General features: G+C 44.9%; 2 protein-coding genes across 3 annotated transcripts in view; one reads left to right on the plus strand and one right to left on the minus strand.

Moving 5' to 3' along the window:
- Positions 1–1,898, minus strand: part of Ermap (erythroblast membrane associated protein (Scianna blood group)) — a 16,440-nt gene extending 14,542 nt beyond the window's left edge. Inside the window, exons 1-2 of the mRNA XM_090335058.1 lie at positions 1,817–1,898; positions 1,192–1,533 (exon numbers count right to left, since the gene is read on the minus strand). Of these exons, the coding sequence (XP_090191184.1) occupies positions 1,192–1,533; positions 1,817–1,898 (424 nt within the window). The remainder of the gene's footprint in view (positions 1–1,191; positions 1,534–1,816) is intronic.
- Positions 1,899–11,682: 9,784 nt separating this feature from the next.
- Positions 11,683–17,761, plus strand: Svbp (small vasohibin binding protein). 2 transcript variants are annotated; one of them, XM_090335063.1, is made up of 4 exons: positions 11,683–11,990; positions 12,368–12,545; positions 16,947–17,074; positions 17,370–17,761. In XM_090335063.1, exons 1-3 carry the CDS (start codon positions 11,683–11,685, stop codon positions 17,031–17,033), a joined length of 573 nt encoding a protein of 190 aa, XP_090191189.1. In that variant the 3' UTR covers positions 17,034–17,074; positions 17,370–17,761. The 2 variants fall into 2 exon arrangements, with proteins under 2 accessions (XP_090191189.1, XP_090191188.1); XM_090335062.1 differs by lacking the exon at positions 17,370–17,761 and having other exon boundaries at positions 16,947–17,218.
- The last annotated feature ends 3,164 nt before the right edge of the window (positions 17,762–20,925 follow it).

Consider the following 20,925-nt stretch of genomic DNA (forward strand, 5'->3'; position numbering starts at 1 on the left):
TGAAATATGATGTAAAAATCAATGTTAATAAAATCTTTTTAAAAACACCACTTACTTGCATATTTGAGGGGAAACTCTAACGTCTATTTGTTTTGAAGAAATTCATTCTCCTTTTTGAGGGGTATATCACTAAATGATGATCAAAAGGCAGATCATCATGTGACCATAAGGCGCTGGTATCAATCAAGGAAATGCAGATTGGGTTTGGTTGGATTGGTATTTTGGGTAGATAAATTGTATATGTGTGTGTATATTTGTGTGTGGGGGGGGTATATGTGCACGTGTGCATGTGGGGTCTCACAATCAGAGGGAATGTTGTCCCTTAACTTTCTGGCTCAAGGCTAGTGCCCTACTGTTTGAGTCACACCTCCACTTCCAGCTTTTTTTTTTGGTGCTTAATTGGAGATGAGTCTCATGGACCTCCCTGCCCAGGCTGGCTTCATGCTGTGATCCTCAGATCTCAGCCTCCTGAGGAGCTAGGATTACAGGTACAAGACACTGATGCCCAGCCAGAATGCTATTTTTTTTTAAATCACTGACGCTAGCTTGAGAAGTATTCTTTCTACCTTCCTGCCCTTCAAATAGTCCGCAACTCCCAAGATAGGACTATGAAGTAAACCTCTGTCAGTACTGGAAGTTCTACAGCCATGGTTATGGGTTCCTGGATAACGGAGCAAAGAAAGATGCCTCCCAGAGGGGAAGTCTCAGCCAAGCCTCACAAGCCGTTCGTCGTATTTTTTCCAGGACATGGATTGTACAGAATTTCCCAAAGTCGGGTTTCTTCCTCACCAGAAGCAGCCGGTCCCAGCTTCGCTGGGATCAGTGGGCTTTGCTTGGGTAAGGCTAAGCCATGCAGGCAAATAAAAACGATAATCCTCAGGAAAGAACCTTTGAAACACGCAGGAACAAAGTGGCTCATCCAAAGCCAGCCACCAGCGGCTCACACCTGGAATCCTAGCTACTCAGGAGAACAGTGGGTCAAAGCCGGCTGGGGCGGGGAAAGCTCGAGAGACTCTCCTCTCCAATGCACCACGAAATAATCTAGACGCGGGGGGAGGCTCCACGGTAGAGGGCCAGCCTCGAGCGAGGGGGCTAAGCCAACCGATAGAGTTTAACTCCCAATACAAGCGAAAATAAAAAGAAAGGAAGACCCCCGGGTCCCGCCTGCGGGAATCGCCAGCCCAGCCGAACCTGCCACCTGCAGCGTCACGGAGCCCTCTCGACTCAGGTTTCCGATCCGGATCTGACACTGGTAGGGTCCTCGGTCCTCCAGGCTCACGTTGTGGATCTTCAGGGCAACGCTCCCCTCCTGGGCCTTTTCCACTAGCTCCGTCCTGCCCGCGTATTGCGGCATCCGATCTTCCTCCCTGCTCTCCCCATCCCGGAACACGTGCACCGCCTGCGGGCGCCGCGGCGGGGGCCCGGGCCGCTGCCACCGCACCTCCTCCGGCTTCATCCCCGGCCACAGCGAGAGCGGGCAGGGCAGCTCGGCCGTGCCCCCTAGCGGCGCCAGGTGGAACCTGCCGGCATCGCCTGCAGGAGGCCAACAAAAAGGACAGCTTGAGGTGGGAGGAAGGCTGTGGGGAAAGACCTTGAGAAGGGGTTGGCAGGGATGTGAGAGGAATTGCTTGGAGAGTGATGAGACAGAGGATATCTGGGGGGGTGAGGAGGAGGGTAGCGCCTGAGACGGGCCCTGGAAAAGACTAGGGAAAGAACAGAACCCCGGTAAAGAAAGAAGTTCTCTGGCCAAGCTTCCATGTTCTTGGCAGTCATCATCAGACATCCTAGGCAGGGAAGGACATTCTGAAACACCTACCTGACCCTTGTGCGGACGCCTGGAGGAAGAGGGCGACGAGGCAGCCGAGGAGCCAGGAGCCAGAGGAACTTGCCATCCTCATCCTCACTAGGCCAGAGACCAGAAGAGAACTGATGAGCCTGACCCCAGGGAGGGTAGAACCTCAGGTGGAGCTGAGATCCAGGTGGCTTGGCTGACCTCGGGCCACACAGACCTGGCTTACGAGGCCAGATCCACCATATCCCCTTGTGGTCTGGAGACTCTATTGCTTTACCTTTAAAATGTTTACACTAGCCATGCCTCCCTGCAGGACTGGGGGGGGGGGGGGACACACAGAGCCTGGCATCCTGGAACAGTCTACAAATGCACCAAGGAGAATGCCAGTGGGGATGAGCCAGTGAACAAGTGTGACTTAGAAGGCAGAGGTGGAGTCTGGAAGGATAATTTATATCCAGAATGAATCAAGTAATCAGTGAGTCAAGTGATTGGCGCACTGGCCTCCTTTTGCACTGAGTATCCAGGTTGGGCTTGGGAAGTGCGCATTTCAAGCCACCTTTACCCATGATGTAGCTTGATCACCTTTCTGCAGCCCTTCAAATTGGCATATAACCAACTAAAGCTGCGTGATCCCTCTTTGTAGCATGAAGATAGTGATTAAATGAGGGTCTTCAGACAAAACACAGCCAGCTCTCTCATCGCTTGTCCCTTTTTGTGTCTGTTAAATGACCTATTGGCTATTTTTTTAGTTGGTTGTGGGCCTTGAATTCTGGGCTGTAGCATTGTCCCTGAGCTAGTCAGCTCAAGGCTACTGCCCTATCCCTTGAACCACAGCACCGCTTCCAGTTTCCTAGTAGTTAATTGGAGATAAGCAGCTCATGGACTTTTTAGTGCCTGGGCTGGCTTTGAACCGCGATCCTCAGAGCTCTACCTCCAGAGTAACTAGGAATACAGGAGTGAGCCACCATGCCCGGCTTCCTATGGGCTAATTTTGTCCCTTTTTGTTGTTGTTGTTGTTGTTGTTGTTGCCAGTCCTGGGCCTTGAGCTCAGGGCCTGAGTACTATCCTTGGGCTTTCTTTTTTTTTTTTTTTGCCAGTCCTGGGCTTGAGCTCAGGGGCTGAGCACTGTCCTTGGACTTTCTCAAGGCTAGAGCTCTACCACTTGAGCCTCAGCACCACTTCCGGTTTTTATCTATGTATGTGGTACCAAGGAATCGAACCCAGGTCTTCATGCATGCTAAGCAAGCACTTTAACCACTAGGCCAAACTCCCCGCCATCCTTGGGCTTTCTTAATGGGCTATTTTTTTTTTGCCAGTGCTGGGACTTGAACTCAGAGCCTAGGCACTATCCTTGGACACTTTTTGCTCAAGGTTTGCACTCTGACATTTGAGCCACAGAGTCACTTCTGGCTTTTTCTGTGTCTGTGGTGCTGAAGACTAGAACCCAGGGCTTCGTGCATACTAGTCAAGCACTCTACCACAATCCTGGCTCCCTTTAATGTACTCTTGTAAGAATTATTATAATTCTGGACCTGGAGATCCTGAGAAAGTGAAAGAACTAAAAAGAATGAAGAGGCAAAAATGTAGCTATTAGCTGGGAGTTTGGCCTAGTGGTAGAGTGCTTGCTTGCCTAGCATCACGAAGACCCAGATTCCATTCCTCAGTACCACATACTTAGAAAAAAACCAGAACTGGTGCCGTAGCTCAAGTGGTAGAGCTCTAGCCTTGAGAAAGCCCAGGGACAGTGTTCAGACCCTGAGCCCAAGCCCAGGACTGACAAAAAAAATGAATGTAGTTATTAACCAATGGCTACTCCATATGGGTCTCCTTGTGTATTTTCCTCTATAGTTACAAAATTTTCTGCTTCAAACTTGCCTCACTTTGGTCATCAGAAGACCAATCATCTATTAAAAAGGGGCGGAGAAGCATGATAGGAAAGGAAGGAGATGGAGCAGAAGCAGCAGAGCTAGAGGTCCCCCCAGGCTCTGTGATCAGTGAAGTTGAAGGGCAGCAGGACCCTCCTGTTTCGTATTTCCCTGTGCATTGGCCACCATATGATCTCAGGGCTTGTTTTCTAATCTAATGGTCTAACATGATCTCTTCCTCCATCACATTCTCAGGTAACATATGATGCCAACATTCTAGTAACTAGCATTATATTTGTGTATGATTGGATTAGCACTAACTCATATCTATATTTCAAATTGTAATGTTGTTCTGTAGTATAATAGTTCCCATTTATTGCATCTTAGGTGCTCAACTTATATTATCTTCAGTCCTAACAATAATTCTGAACATAGGCCTTGTTCTCTCTCAGGCTTAGGAACAGCAATCACATGCATATCAAGATACTATGCAAGGGAAATGCCAGGACCCTTTCCCTGGAACCAAATGCAAAACACGGAGAAATTGAGTGAGTGAATGAATGAATGAATGAACAACTGGCTAGCTATGTATCACGCAAATTACAAAATAGAGCAAAATTTTACAGTGACTCTCACACCGTGTGAAGAAAATTCCCCCTCATGCATACAATTTCACTTCTTAAAGTTCATCATGTATCATAATTTGGGACTTTTTCTGTTTTACTTATTTAATAACAATCTGAGAATTATCTTTTCCATTCCCCACCCAAAGACAAGCAAATCTAAATCCTAAATTCCTTCACTTAGGGATAATGTTTCCTCAAAGCTCTCTTCTACGCATATATTGTAACCTTTTCTACACTTTTTAAAACAATATCTTCTCTGGGATGTGGGTTTGGCCTAGTGATAGAATGTTTGCCTAGCATGCACAAAGACTCAGATTTGATTCCTCAGTACCACATACTGAGCAGTAGATCTCTAGCCTTGAGAAAGTCCGAAGACAGTGCTCAGGCCCTGAATTCAAGACCCAAGACAGAAAAAAATAAAATAAAATAATCTTTTAGTAGTTGTCAAAAGAATTACAATTCAACCTATCAACTTATGAGTATATAGAGCACTAGCCTTGAGCTGAAGAGCTCAGAGACAGTACCCAGGCCCAGAGTTCAAGCCTCAGGACTGACAAAAACAAAAACAACATCAACTTATGAGTATAATGCATCTTGATTCCATGTCACACCTCCTATCATCCTCCCCCATTGTGTGTAACCTTTTAAGAAACTACAACTGTTAGGCTGGTGGTATGGCTCGACAGTACAGCACCTACCAACAAGAATGAGGCCAGTATCCAATAAACAGTAAAGGTTATATACATGCCAGCTATCATGTTAGTAATCATAACCATAATAATTGAATGAGTCTTCAGACAAAACCCATCGAGCTCTCTTGTTATTTGTCCCTTTTTTTGATTGTTAAGTGACAGTTACCCATTGGCCATTTTGTTCTTTCGGGTGTTCTTGTGAGAATTCTCTACTGGATCTGAGGATCCTGAGAAAGTGAATGGAGAGAAGAAGGAGAAGAGGAAGCAAACTCACCAATGCTGGATTCAGAGACCCTTGTTCCTTAGCACCAGAGCTAGAGTCTCTAAGCTGAGAATTCCCACATCCCATGTGGAAGTTCAGCCATCAGGCAAGAGTATCAGGAAGAGCCTGAGAAGTAGGCCTGGAAAACGTTCATATTCTGTTCTAAAGACCAAAGCCCAAGCCAGGGGCTCCCTCTACCCAACTGTCTTCTGGCTACCCCTACAAACAAGCAACGCCCAGTCTGTCTGCCCTTGATAAAGGAACAGAGCAGAAAGGAGGCTCCCTAAAAGCAAGGGAAGCTCCTAGAGCTACTGGGTAGAAAGGACTTTTGTACATTGCTCCCTTTTCCTCCACAGTTAACAGCCAGCAGTTTCTCCCTTTCATACAATTTGATCCTATCACAACCTTTCTGAAAAGCTTTCACCCCTTCACTTTCAAATGAGAGTAAACTAGATCTGTTTTAGTTGGTCAAAAACATTCACCAGTTAGCTCCGTTCTTTAGCCCATAACTTTTATCTCCACTTACACTTGATAAGCACTTTCTCCAAGCAAACACGCTTTCTGTTCCTCAACATTTGATAAACTCTTGCTTTACTTATACCCATAATTGTGTGTTCATAACATCCATAACTGTAACCTTGACAATAATACATTGTATGTTCATATGTATCCTGGACTTTCAGAAAGAAATGCCATTTGTATAGAATTCCCTGTGACTGACTTCCTTCCTTCCTTCCTTCTTTTCTCTCTTCTCTCTGTTTCTCTCTTTCTTTTTCATCAATTAGGAGATTGCCATGGTGGTACACAGCATGCCCCTCTCAGCTCACCCAGTCTAGGTATAGCTGAGACTGTAGGCAATCTGCCTGTGTATCATTTGTCATCTCATAGACTGTAGCATTTCCTTGCTTACCTGTTAGGAGTAGCCTGTTTAGCCTGTGGGGAGCCCAGGAGTTCACCAAAGCATAAGCCAGGAGCATAAGCCAATAGTGATGGAAATGTTCTGTTCTGTATTCTATGTGATTCCTCCCAGAGCTCCCCAGTGGGACCAAGTAGCTCAATAATGCATGTTGCATTGGCTTTTTCCCTCTTTTGCTACGTCTCCTTCCTGGGAATCACTTCCTAACTCAACTCTTGCATTGAAGGACTTGTCTCACACACAAATTAGGAGGGAATTCAGCCAGTGTATAAGACTCAGCATTGAAATAAATACATATAATTTGTGATGAGAAACCTTAAACTCCCCTGTTCTAGCTATCATGACATATGTAATAAACTGTTATAAACTGAATTTACCCTACTGTGCTGATCACTAGATATTATTGCTGTTAACTATATATTGGTACCTACTATCCAAGCTTTCTCTAAAAGCTCCTTCCATACCAAAGGTTTTATTGTTTTGTTTGTTTTGTTTTGGATTTATTTTTATTTTCTGATGATACAGGGGATAAATTTCTTCTCTGTGAATTAAGAAAAAGAGATGCAGAGCCAGGAGCAGGGGCTCATACCTGTAATCCTAGCTACTCCAGGAGGCTGAGATCTGAGGATCATGGTTCAAAGCCAGCCCAGGCACTAAAGAAAGTCTGTGACCTTCTTATCTCCAACTAATCACCAGAAAACCAAAAGTGGCACTGTGACTCAAGGGGTAGGGTGGTAACCTTGGGCTCAGGGACAACGCTCAGTCCCAGAGTTCAAGTCCTACAACTGACAAAAAAATAAAAGAAAGAAAAAGATGCAGGCATAAATATAGATATCACTCATAATCCTAGAATCTAGTGATAACTTCTATAACATACTTTCATATCCCTTCATATTTAAATTTTCATATCCCTTTCCCCATGGAATTTAGGCTGTGCTAATAATAATGTAAATTATATTATTATTTATGTGTATTTATAGTAGCTTCAATCTCAATCATCTTGATTCTGACATAATTAAAATTTACACTTGGGAGCTTATGGTCCTTTATTTATTACCATAGGTAAAAATACAAATATTAACTAATAGTCTGCTTTATTTACTTTTGCCAGTCCTTGAGCTTGAACTCAGGGCCTGAACATTGTCCCTGAGCTTTTGTGCTCAAGGCCACACGGTACTTCTGGCTTTTAGTAGTTAGCTGGAGAAGAGTCTCAAGGACTTTCCTGCCAGGAGAGGCTTTGAACTGCAACCCTCAGATCTCAGCCTCCAGAGTAACTAGGATTACAGGTGTGAGCTATTGGTACCCACATATTTTTTGGCTTTTTGAGACAGTGTCTTGCTATGTAATCCATGCTGGCTTTGAACTTGCAATGTAGGTAAGAGTTGGGCCTCCCACTCTTCATCTTCCTGCCTCCACCTCTTTGGTGCTAAGATTATAGGCATGCACCACTCCATCAGTCTATTCTCTGAATTAAAGAGGGAGATTGAGCTTTAAACTTCCAGTTAAATAAATGTGGGTCAGTGAACACAAATGCTCATCTGGGGGCCTGGGAGTTTGGCCTAGTGGTAGAGTGCTTACCCAGCATGCACGAAGCCCTGGGTTTGATTCCTTGGTACCACATAGACAGAAAAAGCCAGAAGTGGTGCTAGCCTTGCCTGAGGAAAGCCATCGACAATGCCCAGGCCCTGAGTCCAATCCCAAAGACTGGCAAAAAAAAAAAAATGCTCATCTCTATCTTGTGAAACTCCATCAAAATGAAATTGTTGGAAGAAAAAGGAAACGCCTGTAAAGACACAAAGAATAGGCCAGGAAACAACTGTGGGATAGAAATTCAAAACATTTTTGTATGAAGGGAAGCAGATGGATAACCAATGGAGGAAAATTAGGACTCTGACCCAGCTGTCTGCAGGGCTGGGAACACTGGCATGAAGAAAGCTGATTGCCAGCTGAGAACCTAAAGGTTTGGGATGGGTGGGCCCAGGACAGGTTTTACCTCACTAGGTGGTTGTAAAGACTAAATGATCTCAAATATGTCAAATATTTAGAACAAAGCAACACTCAGTGAATGATAACCATCATTATGATTTGAAGAAAGACTCCAACTTGAAAGCCAGAGTCCAAAATAAACAAGAAGACAATCTAGAGGACAGGAAAAATAAAACCCAGAAACAAATTACAATTAACATCCTCATCAACAGGGAAATAAGAGAAGATCCTGAGACTATGATGCAAAAGCAAAGGCTATTAAAAAGAAAAGTCAGGAAACAAGCTTTCGGAAAGTTTTAAAGTAGCAGGACTAGGGAAGGGCATTTTCCTGAGCTGTGTTCTCAGCACTCCTTTAAAAAAAAAAAAGTACCATGTTTTTTAAATAGTAAGATTGAAAAAATCAATAGAGGAGCTGGAGAACACAGATCAGAAAAGTCTTTTATCTGGTAGACTAAACAAACTAAGAAATAGAACTTAAGAGTGAAGATTTAAAAATAGGAGCCACTGGGGCTAGGAGTTTGACCTAGTGGCAGAGTGCTTGCCTAGCATGCACAAAGACCCGGGTTCGATTCTTTGGTACCACATACATAGGAAAAAGCCAGAAGTGGTGCTGTGGCTCAAGTGGTAGAGCTCTAGCTTTGAGAAAACCCAAGAACAGTGCTCAGGCCCTGAGCTCAAACTCAGGACTGGCAAAGAAAAAAAAAAAAAGAAAAATAGGATCCAGGCATGAGTATTGACACCTGTTATCCCAGCTTTCAAGAGGAAAAGGCAGGAGGATGGTGAGTTTAAGGCTAGCACAATGGAGAGAGAGAGAGAGAGAAAGAGAGAGAGAGAGAGAGAGAGAGAGAGAGAGAGAGAGAGAGAGAGAGAGAGAGAGAGAGAGAGAGGAGAGAGGAGAGAGGTGAGAGAGAGGAGAGAGGTGAGAGAGGTGAGAGAGAGGAGAGAGGTGAGAGAGAGGAGAGAGGTGAGAGAGAGGGGAGAGGGGAGAGGGGAGAGAGAGGAGACAGGAGAGAGGAAGGAAGGGAGGGAGGGAGGAAATTGAACTGAGAACATTGCTTAGAATTAAAGTCAATATTTCCCATTTGAACAGGGCCACTGAGTACCCAGCAAAATAATTGAGAAAAACTTACAGGATACATTATTATGAAAATTAAGAATATTAAGGATAAAAAGGGAAGACATAATCTTTATTTTTATTCCTGTGCATGTCCTGGGACTTGAACTCAGGGCCTGTGCTCTGACCCTGAGCTCTTTCGCTCAAGGCTAGTGTTCTACCACTTGAGCCACAAGTCCACGTTCAGACTTGTTTTTTTTTTTTTTGATGGCTAATTGGAGATAATAGTCTGACAGACTTTTCAGCCTTCTTCCCTGGATGACTTTGAACTATGATCCTCAGATCTCAGCCTCTGGGTAACTGGAATTTCTGGCCTAAGCCACCAGCACTCAGCAGGATAACTTTTTTCTTTTAATTATATATATAAATAAAAAAAAAACCCACCACAGACTGTGTTGTTGGGAACTCTTACTTATTTTGTTGGTTGTGGGGTTTGAACTCAGGGCCTGGGCACTATTCCTAAGCTCTTTATACCGCTTTGAGCCACAGCACCACTCCTGGTCTTTTGGTGGCTAACTGGAGATGAGAGTTTCATGGACTTTCCTGCCTCGACTGGCTTTGAACTTTGATCCTCAGATCTCAGCCTCCTGAATAGCTAGGATTACAGGCATGAGCCACCGGCGTGTATTGTTTGGTCTTTTGACTAGTGTCAGTCTCCGATGCCCTTGCAGAAATCTCCCTGTGGAACTTCTGATGAATATCCAGCTGGCCAGGTGTGATGCAGATGTGTGCCCAGATCTGGGTGATGGCTCCAAGAGCCTCTTCTGGGCTCCAGCTGTCACCATGCAGTGCTGGGGCACCCACCCTCACACAGCACATAGACACTCTTGACCAGCTTTTGGTATCTGAGAACAAACCAGACTCCTCTGTGGAAGTTAGCCAACCTGGGCCCCTGGTCATGTCCCCTGTCAGAGCCACAGCTGCTCAACTCCTACTCTCTCCCCCTCCTTAGGGGAGGCACCCAGGAAACTGGTCTCCTGATTCTCATTCATGGAGATCACTGCCAACATTGTCGTCCTGGACCAGCTAGTCATGGTCTGGTGGCCCAAAGGGGGTGGCACACCTTAGAGCTCGGAGAGCTCATTCACGCACCAAGGATCTGCCTTTAAGATTTGAAGTCGGTTGTCTTTGGTTGCAGCCCTCCCGGCAGGATGAGAACTTCTCATTGGTTTCAGTCAGCTCATTCCCATCCCCATAGTTGGAGATTTTTTTTTAATTTTTTTGGGGGGAGAAGCTGTTTTCACCAACAATGGAATTGAATATCTCTCAGGATAACTTCTTAAATGTGAAACTACTTAGTGAATAGTTGTAGTGAATGTTAATAGGACTGAAAATGATTATTTTAGTTATAAAAGTACAATATTATTAACATCATTGTACCATGGATCTCTAAAACTTTTTCATCTTGGGAAACAAACTCTATACTCATTGAGTAATAACTCCTTTTTGTCATTTTCCCTTCCCTGACAATCACCATTCATTTGAATTTTTAGAATTTGACTAGTTTAGATCCCTCATGTAAATGGAATTGGGTCAGAATGATCTTTTTGTATGCTGTGCTCATTTTTCTGTGCATGTGGTACCCAGGAATCGAATCCAGGGCTTGCACATGCTAGGCAAGCACCCTACCACTAGGCCACACTCCCGGCTCCTGCTGTGCTCATTTTTAAGGCTTCTGACATCTAGTGCTAACCTGGCCCCCATAAAGGATGTAACAATTTATCCTTACACAGAAGTTGTCATTGTTCATCTTCACTACCCACTCACTATTTGCTCAACGCCCGATCATTTGTGTCAGTGTTTTCTACTTTGAACAAAGGTGGTGGCCTGACCTGTTTTCCTTTAGATGAGCCACTGTACCAGTGAATCCTGCCTAAAATACGTGTTTCAGCACTTACTACAAGTGACCTGGGGCAAGTCATTTTTCTTTTTTTAATCTGTAAAGTGGAGATAATAATAGCTTATATAAGTTATACATATGTAAGTATTATACATAAGTAAATGTTAAGCTCTGGAAATAGTGCCTGAACTACAAGGAAGGTCTAAAGAAAGGTTACTTATCTTCTTTTGCTAACATAACAAACGGATGGGTACACACGATTTAATGTACATCTCCTTGATTTACCCGTGGACCACAAGTGTCTGCTCTGGGACTGCCAAGAGTTCTTCTGACCCAGCATGGGGCGAACAGGCCCTCCCTTGCCGCCCCTCCTCACACCCCTGAATCAGGAAGGTGGCAATCACCGACCCGCACTCATCGAATTAAGAACTTGGGGCTCGGGATTCCAACGCTGAGCCACTTCAATCCCAGGGTTCAGCTCTTATTCTTCCAGGCCTAGCAGTCGTCCCCGAAAATATTCGGGGAGGAGGGGAGTGGGGAGTTTAAACGCACAAAACCTTTTGTTAGCAGTCGATCCTCTCCGGCGCCCATGCCCCCCCCACCCCCGCCAGGCCCCGCCCCCGCCAGGCCCCGCCCAGTGCTTTCTGCGCACACGCCGAGGCTCCTGTGGGCGGGGGAGCCTCTGGCCCCGCCTCCGGCCCCGCCTCCGGCCCCGCCTCCGGCCGCGGCCCCGCCTCCGGCCGCGGCCCCGCCTCCGCGCCGCGGCCCGCCCAGTCCGGGGGCGGCGGGCTCGGCGCTTTGGGTCCCGCGGACCGCGGGGAAGGCGAGGGTGACCCGGGCGTGGGGCCCGCTCTGCGACGAGGCGGAGACCCAAAGTTCAAGGCCCGAGAGCGAAAGGTACTACGTGGTGAGCCGCCATCTTGCCGCGGGGCGGGGAGGGAGGGCGGGAGGGGCGGGGCGGGCTGCGCGCGGCTGGCGGGGCCCCTGCGGGTCCGGGGTGGGCTGTGTCCGCGGACGCTGCCGGGGAGCCCCGGGCCCAGGCCTGGCCTGGCGTCTCGGCCTGGGAGCGCCGCTGCCCCGGGCCTTGTGGTCCGGAGGCCGACGCGGCAGCTGTCGTAGAGTCCGGGGAGGTGACCATTGGACCGAGGGGGGAGGTCGAGGCAGGGCAGAGGGCATGAGGTCTGACTCTCGTGCCACCTGTGCACTCCGCCTCACCTGTCCCAGGTAGGGCCCCGCCAAGGCACTGGGAGTGACCGGCGGGTCCTTCTTTGTAGAGATCTGTCTCTTTCGCAACCGCCCTGGTCCGCCGACCACGAAGTAGTATTCAGCAGCCAAGCCATGGATCCACCTGCACGGAAAGAAAAATCCAAAGTTAAAGAACCTGTCAGCCGGGTGGAGAAAGCTAAGCAGAAATCTGCCCAGCAGGAGCTGAAGCAGAGACAAAGAGCGGAGGTGAGAAAGAGGCGGGGCTCCGCGTGCCCGGCCGGCTGCTGGTAGAGAGGAAGGGGAGTGGGGAACTGTCATGGGGGTGGGGTCTTGCTTGCCCCTCAGGAAAGAGGAGGGTTCTGGCAGATTGAGAGGACAGGAGAGGTCCAGAACCCCGACAGGGCAGCCCAGAGTCATACGCCAAGTTAGGGGCAGGTCCCCACATGAGTCCTGGCATTGTGGGAAAGACCTGAGGAAAGAAGCAACAGAAGCTAAGTGCAAGTGAGGGCTGAGAATCCGAGAGGGAGAGAGAACCCAGCACCCAGCACATGCTTGGGACTGGGTGCAAAAAGTACCAGGTAATGGCCTGGCTTTAGCACATGGGGTGGGGGGGGAGCTTTGTTCTTCCAACACAGTCAGGGTAAGAAGAAAAAGCTTTAGACTGTGTACAGTACTAGTGTTAAGCCACATCTAGACGAGAGTATTTGACATCTCTTCCCCCCCCCAAAAAAAACCCTTTGTTCTTTTTCATCTCTCTATTTTGAGGAACTTAAATAGTACAATTAGCAAACACCTAGTGGTCAGCTCCCAAATTGGTAGTGGTTGCCATTTTGTCATATTTTCCTGGACTCTTATAAATAAAAATCACACATAACCATGAAGTCCCCCTTGTCTATTTCTTGTCTTACACCCTTCCCCCTTCCTCATGGCTAAGCACAAAAAACGAAAGCTTTGCTTTGTTGTTTTTTTTTTTAATACCATTACATTCATATACACTGATATCCTGGAATATACAATCTCCATGTTTAAATTTTCTATGTTAATAAAATTCCATATAGTTTTGTATTTGGTTTGCATTACTTTTTAGAGCTATTTGTATTTGCACAAGAATCTTTTTTTGTGCTGCCACTAGTGCTTAAACTCAAAGCCTTGTACATGTCTGTTGCTCTACTAATTGAGCCATGCTTCCACTCCTGGCTTCTTGCTAGTTAACTGGAAATGAGTCTCACAGACTTTCCTGTCTCATGGACTTTTCCTGCACAGGTTGGCTTTGAACTCTGATCCTCAGATCTCAGCCTCCTGAATAGTATTACAGGTATGAGTCATTGGTGCCCAGTTCAATTCATAGTTACAATTTTACTAGATATTGCCAAATTTCTCCCAGAAATCTTGTTCCCCTACTAGCAGAATAAAAGTCTCTCATTCCTTCCTCTGATCGAGCCCGTGACATAGTCTTTTTTTTTTTTTTTTAAATCAGATCCATTGGTTAACGTATATTGAGCTGCTGCTATGTGCCAGGGAACACGGGAACTTGATACACTGGATTGGACAAGGCAGAGAAGAATCCCTGCCTTCATGAAGCTTACATTTCAGCAAACATAATAAACTAAATAGCACGTTTGCGGCTAATGAGCTGAAATTATTCTTGGCACTAAGGCAGACTATCTAAAAGCTGCCTAGGCCCTGGGGTGACTTTATTGCTTTGTTCTATAGTGAACAGTTCAAGGGGTAATGTAAGAAACCTTCTTCCTCTGCAGCTGTCCCTTGTGAATACCATTAAGATTGGTGCTGAGGACATTAATCATGTCCTTATTGACACACTTCCTGGGAAGTTCCACAGTTTAGAGTTATTTGTCTTGATTTCAACTCTCAGTTCTTTCCATGTGACCTTGAACAAAATGCTTAACCTCTCCGAACATTCTTGGTAAAGTGAGGATGATATTGTTATAAGGAACAAAAAGAGGAAATAGGCATGGTGCATACCTATAATCCAGCTTCTAGAGAGGTGGAGGCAAGAGGATCATGAGTTTGAGACCAGGTTGTGGCAATACATTGTCTCAAAACAATATTACCAGGCACATGTGGCTCACACCTGTAATTCTAACTACTGAGGAAGTTGTAATCTGAGAATTGAAGCCAGCTCAGGCAGGAAAGTGTGAAACTCTTATCTGAGGTTAACTGCCCCAAAAAGCCAGAAGTGGAGCTGTGGCTCAAGTGCTAGAGGAGTAGCCTTGAGCAAAATAGCTCAGGGACAGTGCCCAGGCTCTGAGTTCAAGCCCCAGCAATGGTACAAAAGGGAAAAGACAGTGCTGGAGATGTTATTCAAGTGAAAAGTGCCTACCTAGATGCTCCAGGCCCTTCCTGGTTTCAATCCATAAAAAAAAAGCAAAACAGTTCATGTGAAAGTATACATTATCATAATGATTCATATTCAGCCTGAGTTTTTCTTGTGGACTGAAATTAAACAATTGGTGGTGTTGGTGGTCACTTGCTGAGGTGTATTTTTAAACTTGTACTCTAGTGACAGCTGCTACTTGGGTTCTTATAGCCAGGCTGGTGCCCAGCCAGCACATGCATGAATGAACACATGTGAACACATGCAGACCCACTGCAAGGCAGGTGTTATATTCCTATTTTACTCTAACAAATACTTCCTGGGATAAAGTAGGAATATATAAAGCATATGGCCCTAGGAGGGAAGAGGGTTATCCTTGCTCTAAAGCCATATCGTAACCAGAGTGCAGGAGTTAGGTCTCTAAAAACATTACAGCCTTTGCTGCTATTGGCTTTGCCCTTACAGCTTGCTGTTTTCTTCACCCTGTGCCTAGTGTCATCTCCTACAGTAAAAATGTCACAGAACCCCTTGCATGGCAGGGAGGCAGTGATACTTTCCATTTGACACTGCTAGTGACCCTTCCTTTTTTTTTTTTGCCAGTCCTGGGCTTGAGCTCAGAGCCTGAGCACTGTCCTTGGACCTTCTCAAGGATAGAGCTCTACCGCTTGAGCCTCAGCACCCCTTCTGGCTTTTTTCTATGTATGTGGTGCCAAGGAATTGAACCCGGGTCTTCATGCATGCTAGGCAAGCACTTTAACCACTAGGCCAAACTCGCGGCCCCTGACCCTTCCTTTTTTGACTGAGTCTTTCATTCCTTGGCTCAGACATCCTCTCTCATTTGTAGTCTCTTCTTTATCTTGCTTATTCTTCCCTTCCCCATAACATCTTCTTCCTTGCCTCCTTGACCAGGAGGTCTGCAAGATGCCATTTAATAACCCTTTTAGCCTCTGAGAAAGTGAGGTACAGACTTCAAATGCTCACTAGTTATTGAATAAATGAGGCAGAGGTGGTTATTTTTTGGTATGTATATTTTAAAGTGTATATGTGTAGATAAAAGAAGCAGTTGGGAAGCAGAGATTGGGAAAAATCACAGTTCAAGGTCAGCCTAGGCAGAAAGTTAAAATGACTTTTTTCTTAGCAAGTGAGCTATGTGTCATAGCTCACAACTAATCCTAGTTATACAGCAGGTATAAGTAGGATGGTAGTCAGAAGGCAGTCCTTAAAAATAGCTAAAACCAAAAGGGCTGGTGGTATGGCTCAAGTGAGTTCAAACATCCATACTACAAAGAAAGAAAAGGAAAGAAGAGGAGGAAGAAAACCCTCTATATCAACTACCCAACTAAAGAACTGGAGTGTAGGCATGGGGGGAGAATGTAGAGAAGGAGTTGGGGAGCTAGAGAAAACAAGTATTTTGGCGACTTCTATGCCATGCTAAGGGACCTGGATTTTATCTGTAGACTGAGGAAAAGTGCAAGGGAACACACAAAACACTTTGGTGCTCTGGGAAAGATAACTAGAAGGCTTTGAGTTGTGGGGGGAGGGCACGTAAAGGGAGAGGGGAGAACAGTCATCAGGCACTTAGGAAGCATTGGCTACACTGGTCGGGGAGAAGACTGGACACTGTATCCTAGGGCAGGCCATAGTATTAGAGATGTAGTAGAAATAAAACTGTAAGAGACATTCCACTGTAACTATTCATGAGAGAACTGAAATGTCCCGATTTGTAGAAGAAATAAAGGGTGTGTATGTAAATACATGTAGATTCCATTGCCTTCCTTTCCCCAGCACTGACCCTGGACTCTGTATTAGAATACTTGGAAGTTTCCAGAACTGAATCTGTACTTTTCCATTGTATTTATTTTTGTGGGTCATGGGGCTTGAACTTTGGGCTTAGATGCTGTCCCTGAGCTCTTCAGCTCAAGGCTATGGCCCAACTCCTGGAATCACAGCCCCACTTCTGTTTTTCCAGTGATTAATTGGAGATAAGAGTCCTGAGGTCTTTTGTACTTGGGCTGGCTTTGAACTCAGTCCTCAGATCTCAGCCTCCTGAGTAGCACCCAGATCCACTGTATTTGACACATAGCATCTTCCACTCCACCTATTCAAATCCTACCATCCCCTAAAGACCAAGCTGCCTTGCCTTGTTGCTTCTTTCTCATTACCTAGATGGAATTACTACCAGCCTTCCTGTTCCTTAGCGCCAGTTGCTGATGTTTCTGGTGCAGTTCCACATTTTCAGAGGACTTAGTCTCTGGTGTGTAGGCCCTCTGAGTGGCTGCTTCTGTTGCTAACATATCTGTTTCTCACTTCAGATCTATGCCCTCAACAGAGTTATGACAGAGCTGGAGCAGCAGCAGTTTGATGAGTTCTGTAAACAGATGCAACCGCCTGGGGAGTGAGCCAGTCCTGGCTTTCACACTGAGACCCTGGAACCTTGTTTGTGAGTGAGCTTGTGCCCAGTATTGAGCCGAGATGGCCTGTTTGGAGCCTTACAGAACTAGACAAGAAGACATTTGTGGATAATGCTGAACTTCCTCTGTATAATTTCTGCGTCACTGGGTCCTCAACTCTGAATTGCCCAGTGATTGCTGAAGAGACTTCTTGTCTTCTTCTCATCAGTTTTTTAATCTTTTTTCTATTGTTTGAGAAAAATCAGTGTTTCTTGTAAAAACTGTATCTCTTCTCCAAAAGTACAAATAAAATACTTATGAAATGATCATTTGTTCACACTTTAGGTGGGAGTGCCTAGACGTGAAAATGTGAGCAGTAAGAAGCTACTCAGCAAGCAAAACCACCCTGGGTCCTTGAGCAGGATAGAGAAGAGATGACTTTCCAATGTTCATCCCTCCCAGCTACAGTTCTGCATGCCCCTGCTGGCCATGTCTTCAATCTCACAGGTGGAAATACGTGACTCTTTCCCTTTCATTTGAGTCACTAAGGCTAGGAGCTGGAAGCCAGGCAACAAAGCTTTGTTTCGCATCTTTGAGGCTGCTCCATCAGACTCATCCCTTAGAAACCAGACACCTACCATTGAGAACTGCCATTTTTAGGGATCAAAATAAAGTTCCTTCTGCCCCAGACATTTGTTTCAAGATGAGGGTTCATAGCAATGTTAATGCCAGAGGAACTTTGGCATTCAGGGAGCTGAAGGGAAATGGAAACCAGGCAGATCACAGAACATAGGCCAAACACTGCCACCTCTTACAACTGCAAATGCCTGTATTTTCCCTGCTGTGTGCTGAGAACTTAGGCTGTCCCATCTCTCTGTCCCTGCTACCTCTAAGGTCACTGAGAATAGTTTTAACTGCTGTAGCTTATTTTAGTAGTAAACTGAGGTGTCAGAAACATAACCCACAGTGAAGATGCTTTTGAGTGCCTGAGTTGCAACTAAAGTAGTCTGTATAAGATCATCCTCGGGTAACTAGATTCTATGGTGGCCACTAATTTTGAGTTGAATTTTTGTTTGAAGAGTATAGGATTGTAAACATAACAAAATGCTGTTGTAGTAGTATACTAGATAAAGCCCCATTTGGGAGCAAAATGACCTGGGTTAAAAAACTCAGCCTCATTTTTCCCACCTACAGATTGTTTTCTTACCCTCAGGAGCATAATTCAGAAATAAATTATGTGATAAGTAGCATATGTTCTTCCCCAACTGCTTTTAGATTGTTTTATAAGGAAAGCATTTAGACAACTATGTATATGCGTTGTTTAGAAAGATTCTGACCCTTCGGAACGGTCCATGTTAATATGCCTCAGTCATAGGTATATTCTCATGTGTAAGAGTACCCTAGAAGGGCAAAAGTTTTCCAAATTGCATGCGGTTTTACTATCAACATAATAAATGGACTTTTCACCAGGCATTTAGGAAGCTGAGGCAAGAGAACCACCAGTTCAAAGCTTTGTAGATCATTATAGCTTATTGATTCTACACCAAACTCAGCAAGGGTTGGTTTCTTAAAGGTTTAACTGCAATATGGAATCTGATACCTTATCAATGAGCTTTTTGTACTTTGATATATTAAAATCTTTTTGAAGTTTTGAGTATTGCCCTATGAGTGGCTCTTTCACTCGTGCATCATTTAGAGATATCAGACATTGTCCATTTAGAAAATATTGGATCAGGAAAAAAAAGCCCAAGGACAGTGCTTGGGCCCAGAGTTCAAGCCCCAGGATTGGCAAAAAAAAAAAAAAAAAATTGGATCACTGAGTTATACAGGTCTTTTGAATGTTGACATGTTGCATTTCAAAACTCCACAATTTACTTTCAAAGCAGTCTTCATGGGGGACTATAAACTGATTTTGACTTCTGTTCATGGAAATTCAGGAACAAAATATTTTACCTTTGAACATAGAAAAATATAAAAGTTACGTGAGGACAAACCTGATAATTAGTATGATTCAAGAATAGGAAATTATTGGCCAATCCCAAGCATTTTGTTTTTGAACTAAATCAGTTCCCTAGTTCCTCTTGTACCAGGTATAGGCCTAACTGCTGGCCCTAAAACTTTATATGAAGACAGTTCTTAGGTTGCATTTCCTAATATTGCACTGAGGAGTGTGAGCTACAATATTGCCATATAGTAACGTTGTATGTTATTGTTATTATAGCAACCTTGTATATTATAGAATTATTTACTAGAAGCCATGAGTCATCTGCAAAGGAAAGATCGTGAGTGCCAGGAACTGTAGCAGGTAGCAGAAATACCTAACAGTAAACTGAAGGAGATGAAAATATCTCTGGACACAGACACATTTATCAAACATGATAGCATGAAGGTTGCAACAGAGAAATAAGTACAGAACCAGGAGGGAAAAGCTGCTGTCTGCACCTTTAGAGCCAGATCACAATGATGTGATCTGGTTTTTTGTTTGTTTTGTTAGTCCTGGGGCTTGAAGGACCCGAGCACTGTCCTTGGGCTTTCTCAAGGCTACAGCTCTACCACTTGAGCCACAGCACCACTTCTGGTTTTTTCTATGTATGTGGTACCGAGAAGTTGAACCTAGGTCTTTGTGCATGCTAGGCAAGCACTCTACCACTAGGTCAAACTCCAGGCCCATGATGTGGTTTTCTTTAGACTGGTACTTCGAAAAGAAATCTAGTGGGTTTTTTTTTGTTTTTGGGGGGAGAGGGGGAATCATGGGGCTTGAACTCAGCCTGAGTGCTGTCCCTGAGCTCTTCAGCTCCAGGCTACCACCCTACCCTTAAGCCAGGTCCACTTCCCATTTTCTAGAGGTTAATTGGAGATAAGAGTCTCAGGTCCTTTTGTGCCTAGACTGGCTTTGTATCTTGATCCTCAGATCTCAGCCTCCTGAGTAGCTAGGATTACAGATGTGAGGTACTGCACTCAGCAAGAAATCTAGTTTTAATCTAGGCACAGATGGCTCATGCCTGTAATCCTAGCTATACAGAAGAATGATATTTGAGGACTTCAGTTTACAGGTAGCAGGGGCAAAACATCTATGACATTCTTATCTCAGATTAATAACCCAAAAGCCAAAAGTGGAGTTGTATCTCAAGAGGTAAAGTGCCAGCTTGAGTCAAATGAGATCTCAAGGTCCTGAAGTTCAAGCCCCAGTTTCAGCACCAAAAAACTGAAAAAAAAAAAAAAAAGGAATCTAATTTTAGATTTGATGCATATTCACCACATACACTGTCCTAAAAACTTCAGAAAAGTCAGTCTTGTAGAAGGTGCTCTGGTGCCACCTCTGGGAAAGAAGCAGAATTAGCCAGTGAGCTTTTCAGGTCCCAAATAGAGATGCAAGACTATTGCTTCTGGAGGCCAAAATTCTGTGAGGTACAACTTTAAGAAACAATACTATCCCCATCTGATTTGGATTCAAAGAAATGAAGTAGCATTTCAGCATCTAGAGCTTAGTATTTGAAAGCTTAGAAAAGAAACACATCATGAGACCCCCAAAAGCAGCCTTCCTGCTGCCAATAATCTCATTGCTAAATGAAGCAACGGACTTTGCACCATTAAAATAAAAAAAAATTTAAAAAGTTACAGAGTTCTACAGGCATTCTAAATGGGCAAGTTCTGCAGAGCCAGAGTCTGCAGCTATAATAACTGCAAGTGAGGGGCCAGGTGTAGGGCTCACACCAGGAATCTCAGCTACTAGGAAGTGGAGACAGAAGGATGTTGGTTCATGGCCAGCCCAGGAAAAAACCATGTGGGAGACAAAGGTAGGAGGATCGGATTGCAGTCAGAGGCAGACTCCTGGACCAAAACCATGAGACTATCTGAAGAAAATAACTGAAAGGCTGTGTGTGTGTGTGTGTGTGTGTGT

Source organism: Megascapheus bottae, chromosome 6 (assembly GCF_031878675.1).
Source record: "Megascapheus bottae isolate mThoBot1 chromosome 6, mThoBot2.hap1, whole genome shotgun sequence".
NCBI lineage: Eukaryota > Metazoa > Chordata > Mammalia > Rodentia > Geomyidae > Megascapheus > Megascapheus bottae.

Coding starts and splice junctions, on each gene's coding strand:
- Svbp (XM_090335063.1), top strand. CDS start 11,683: ATGCCCCCCCCACCCCCGCCAGGCCCCGCCCCCGCCAGGCCCCGCCCA. Junction 11,991..12,367: donor TCAAGGCCCGAGAGCGAAAG/GTACTACGTGGT, acceptor CCTTCTTTGTAG/AGATCTGTCTCTTTCGCAAC. Junction 12,546..16,946: donor AGCAGAGACAAAGAGCGGAG/GTGAGAAAGAGG, acceptor TTCTCACTTCAG/ATCTATGCCCTCAACAGAGT.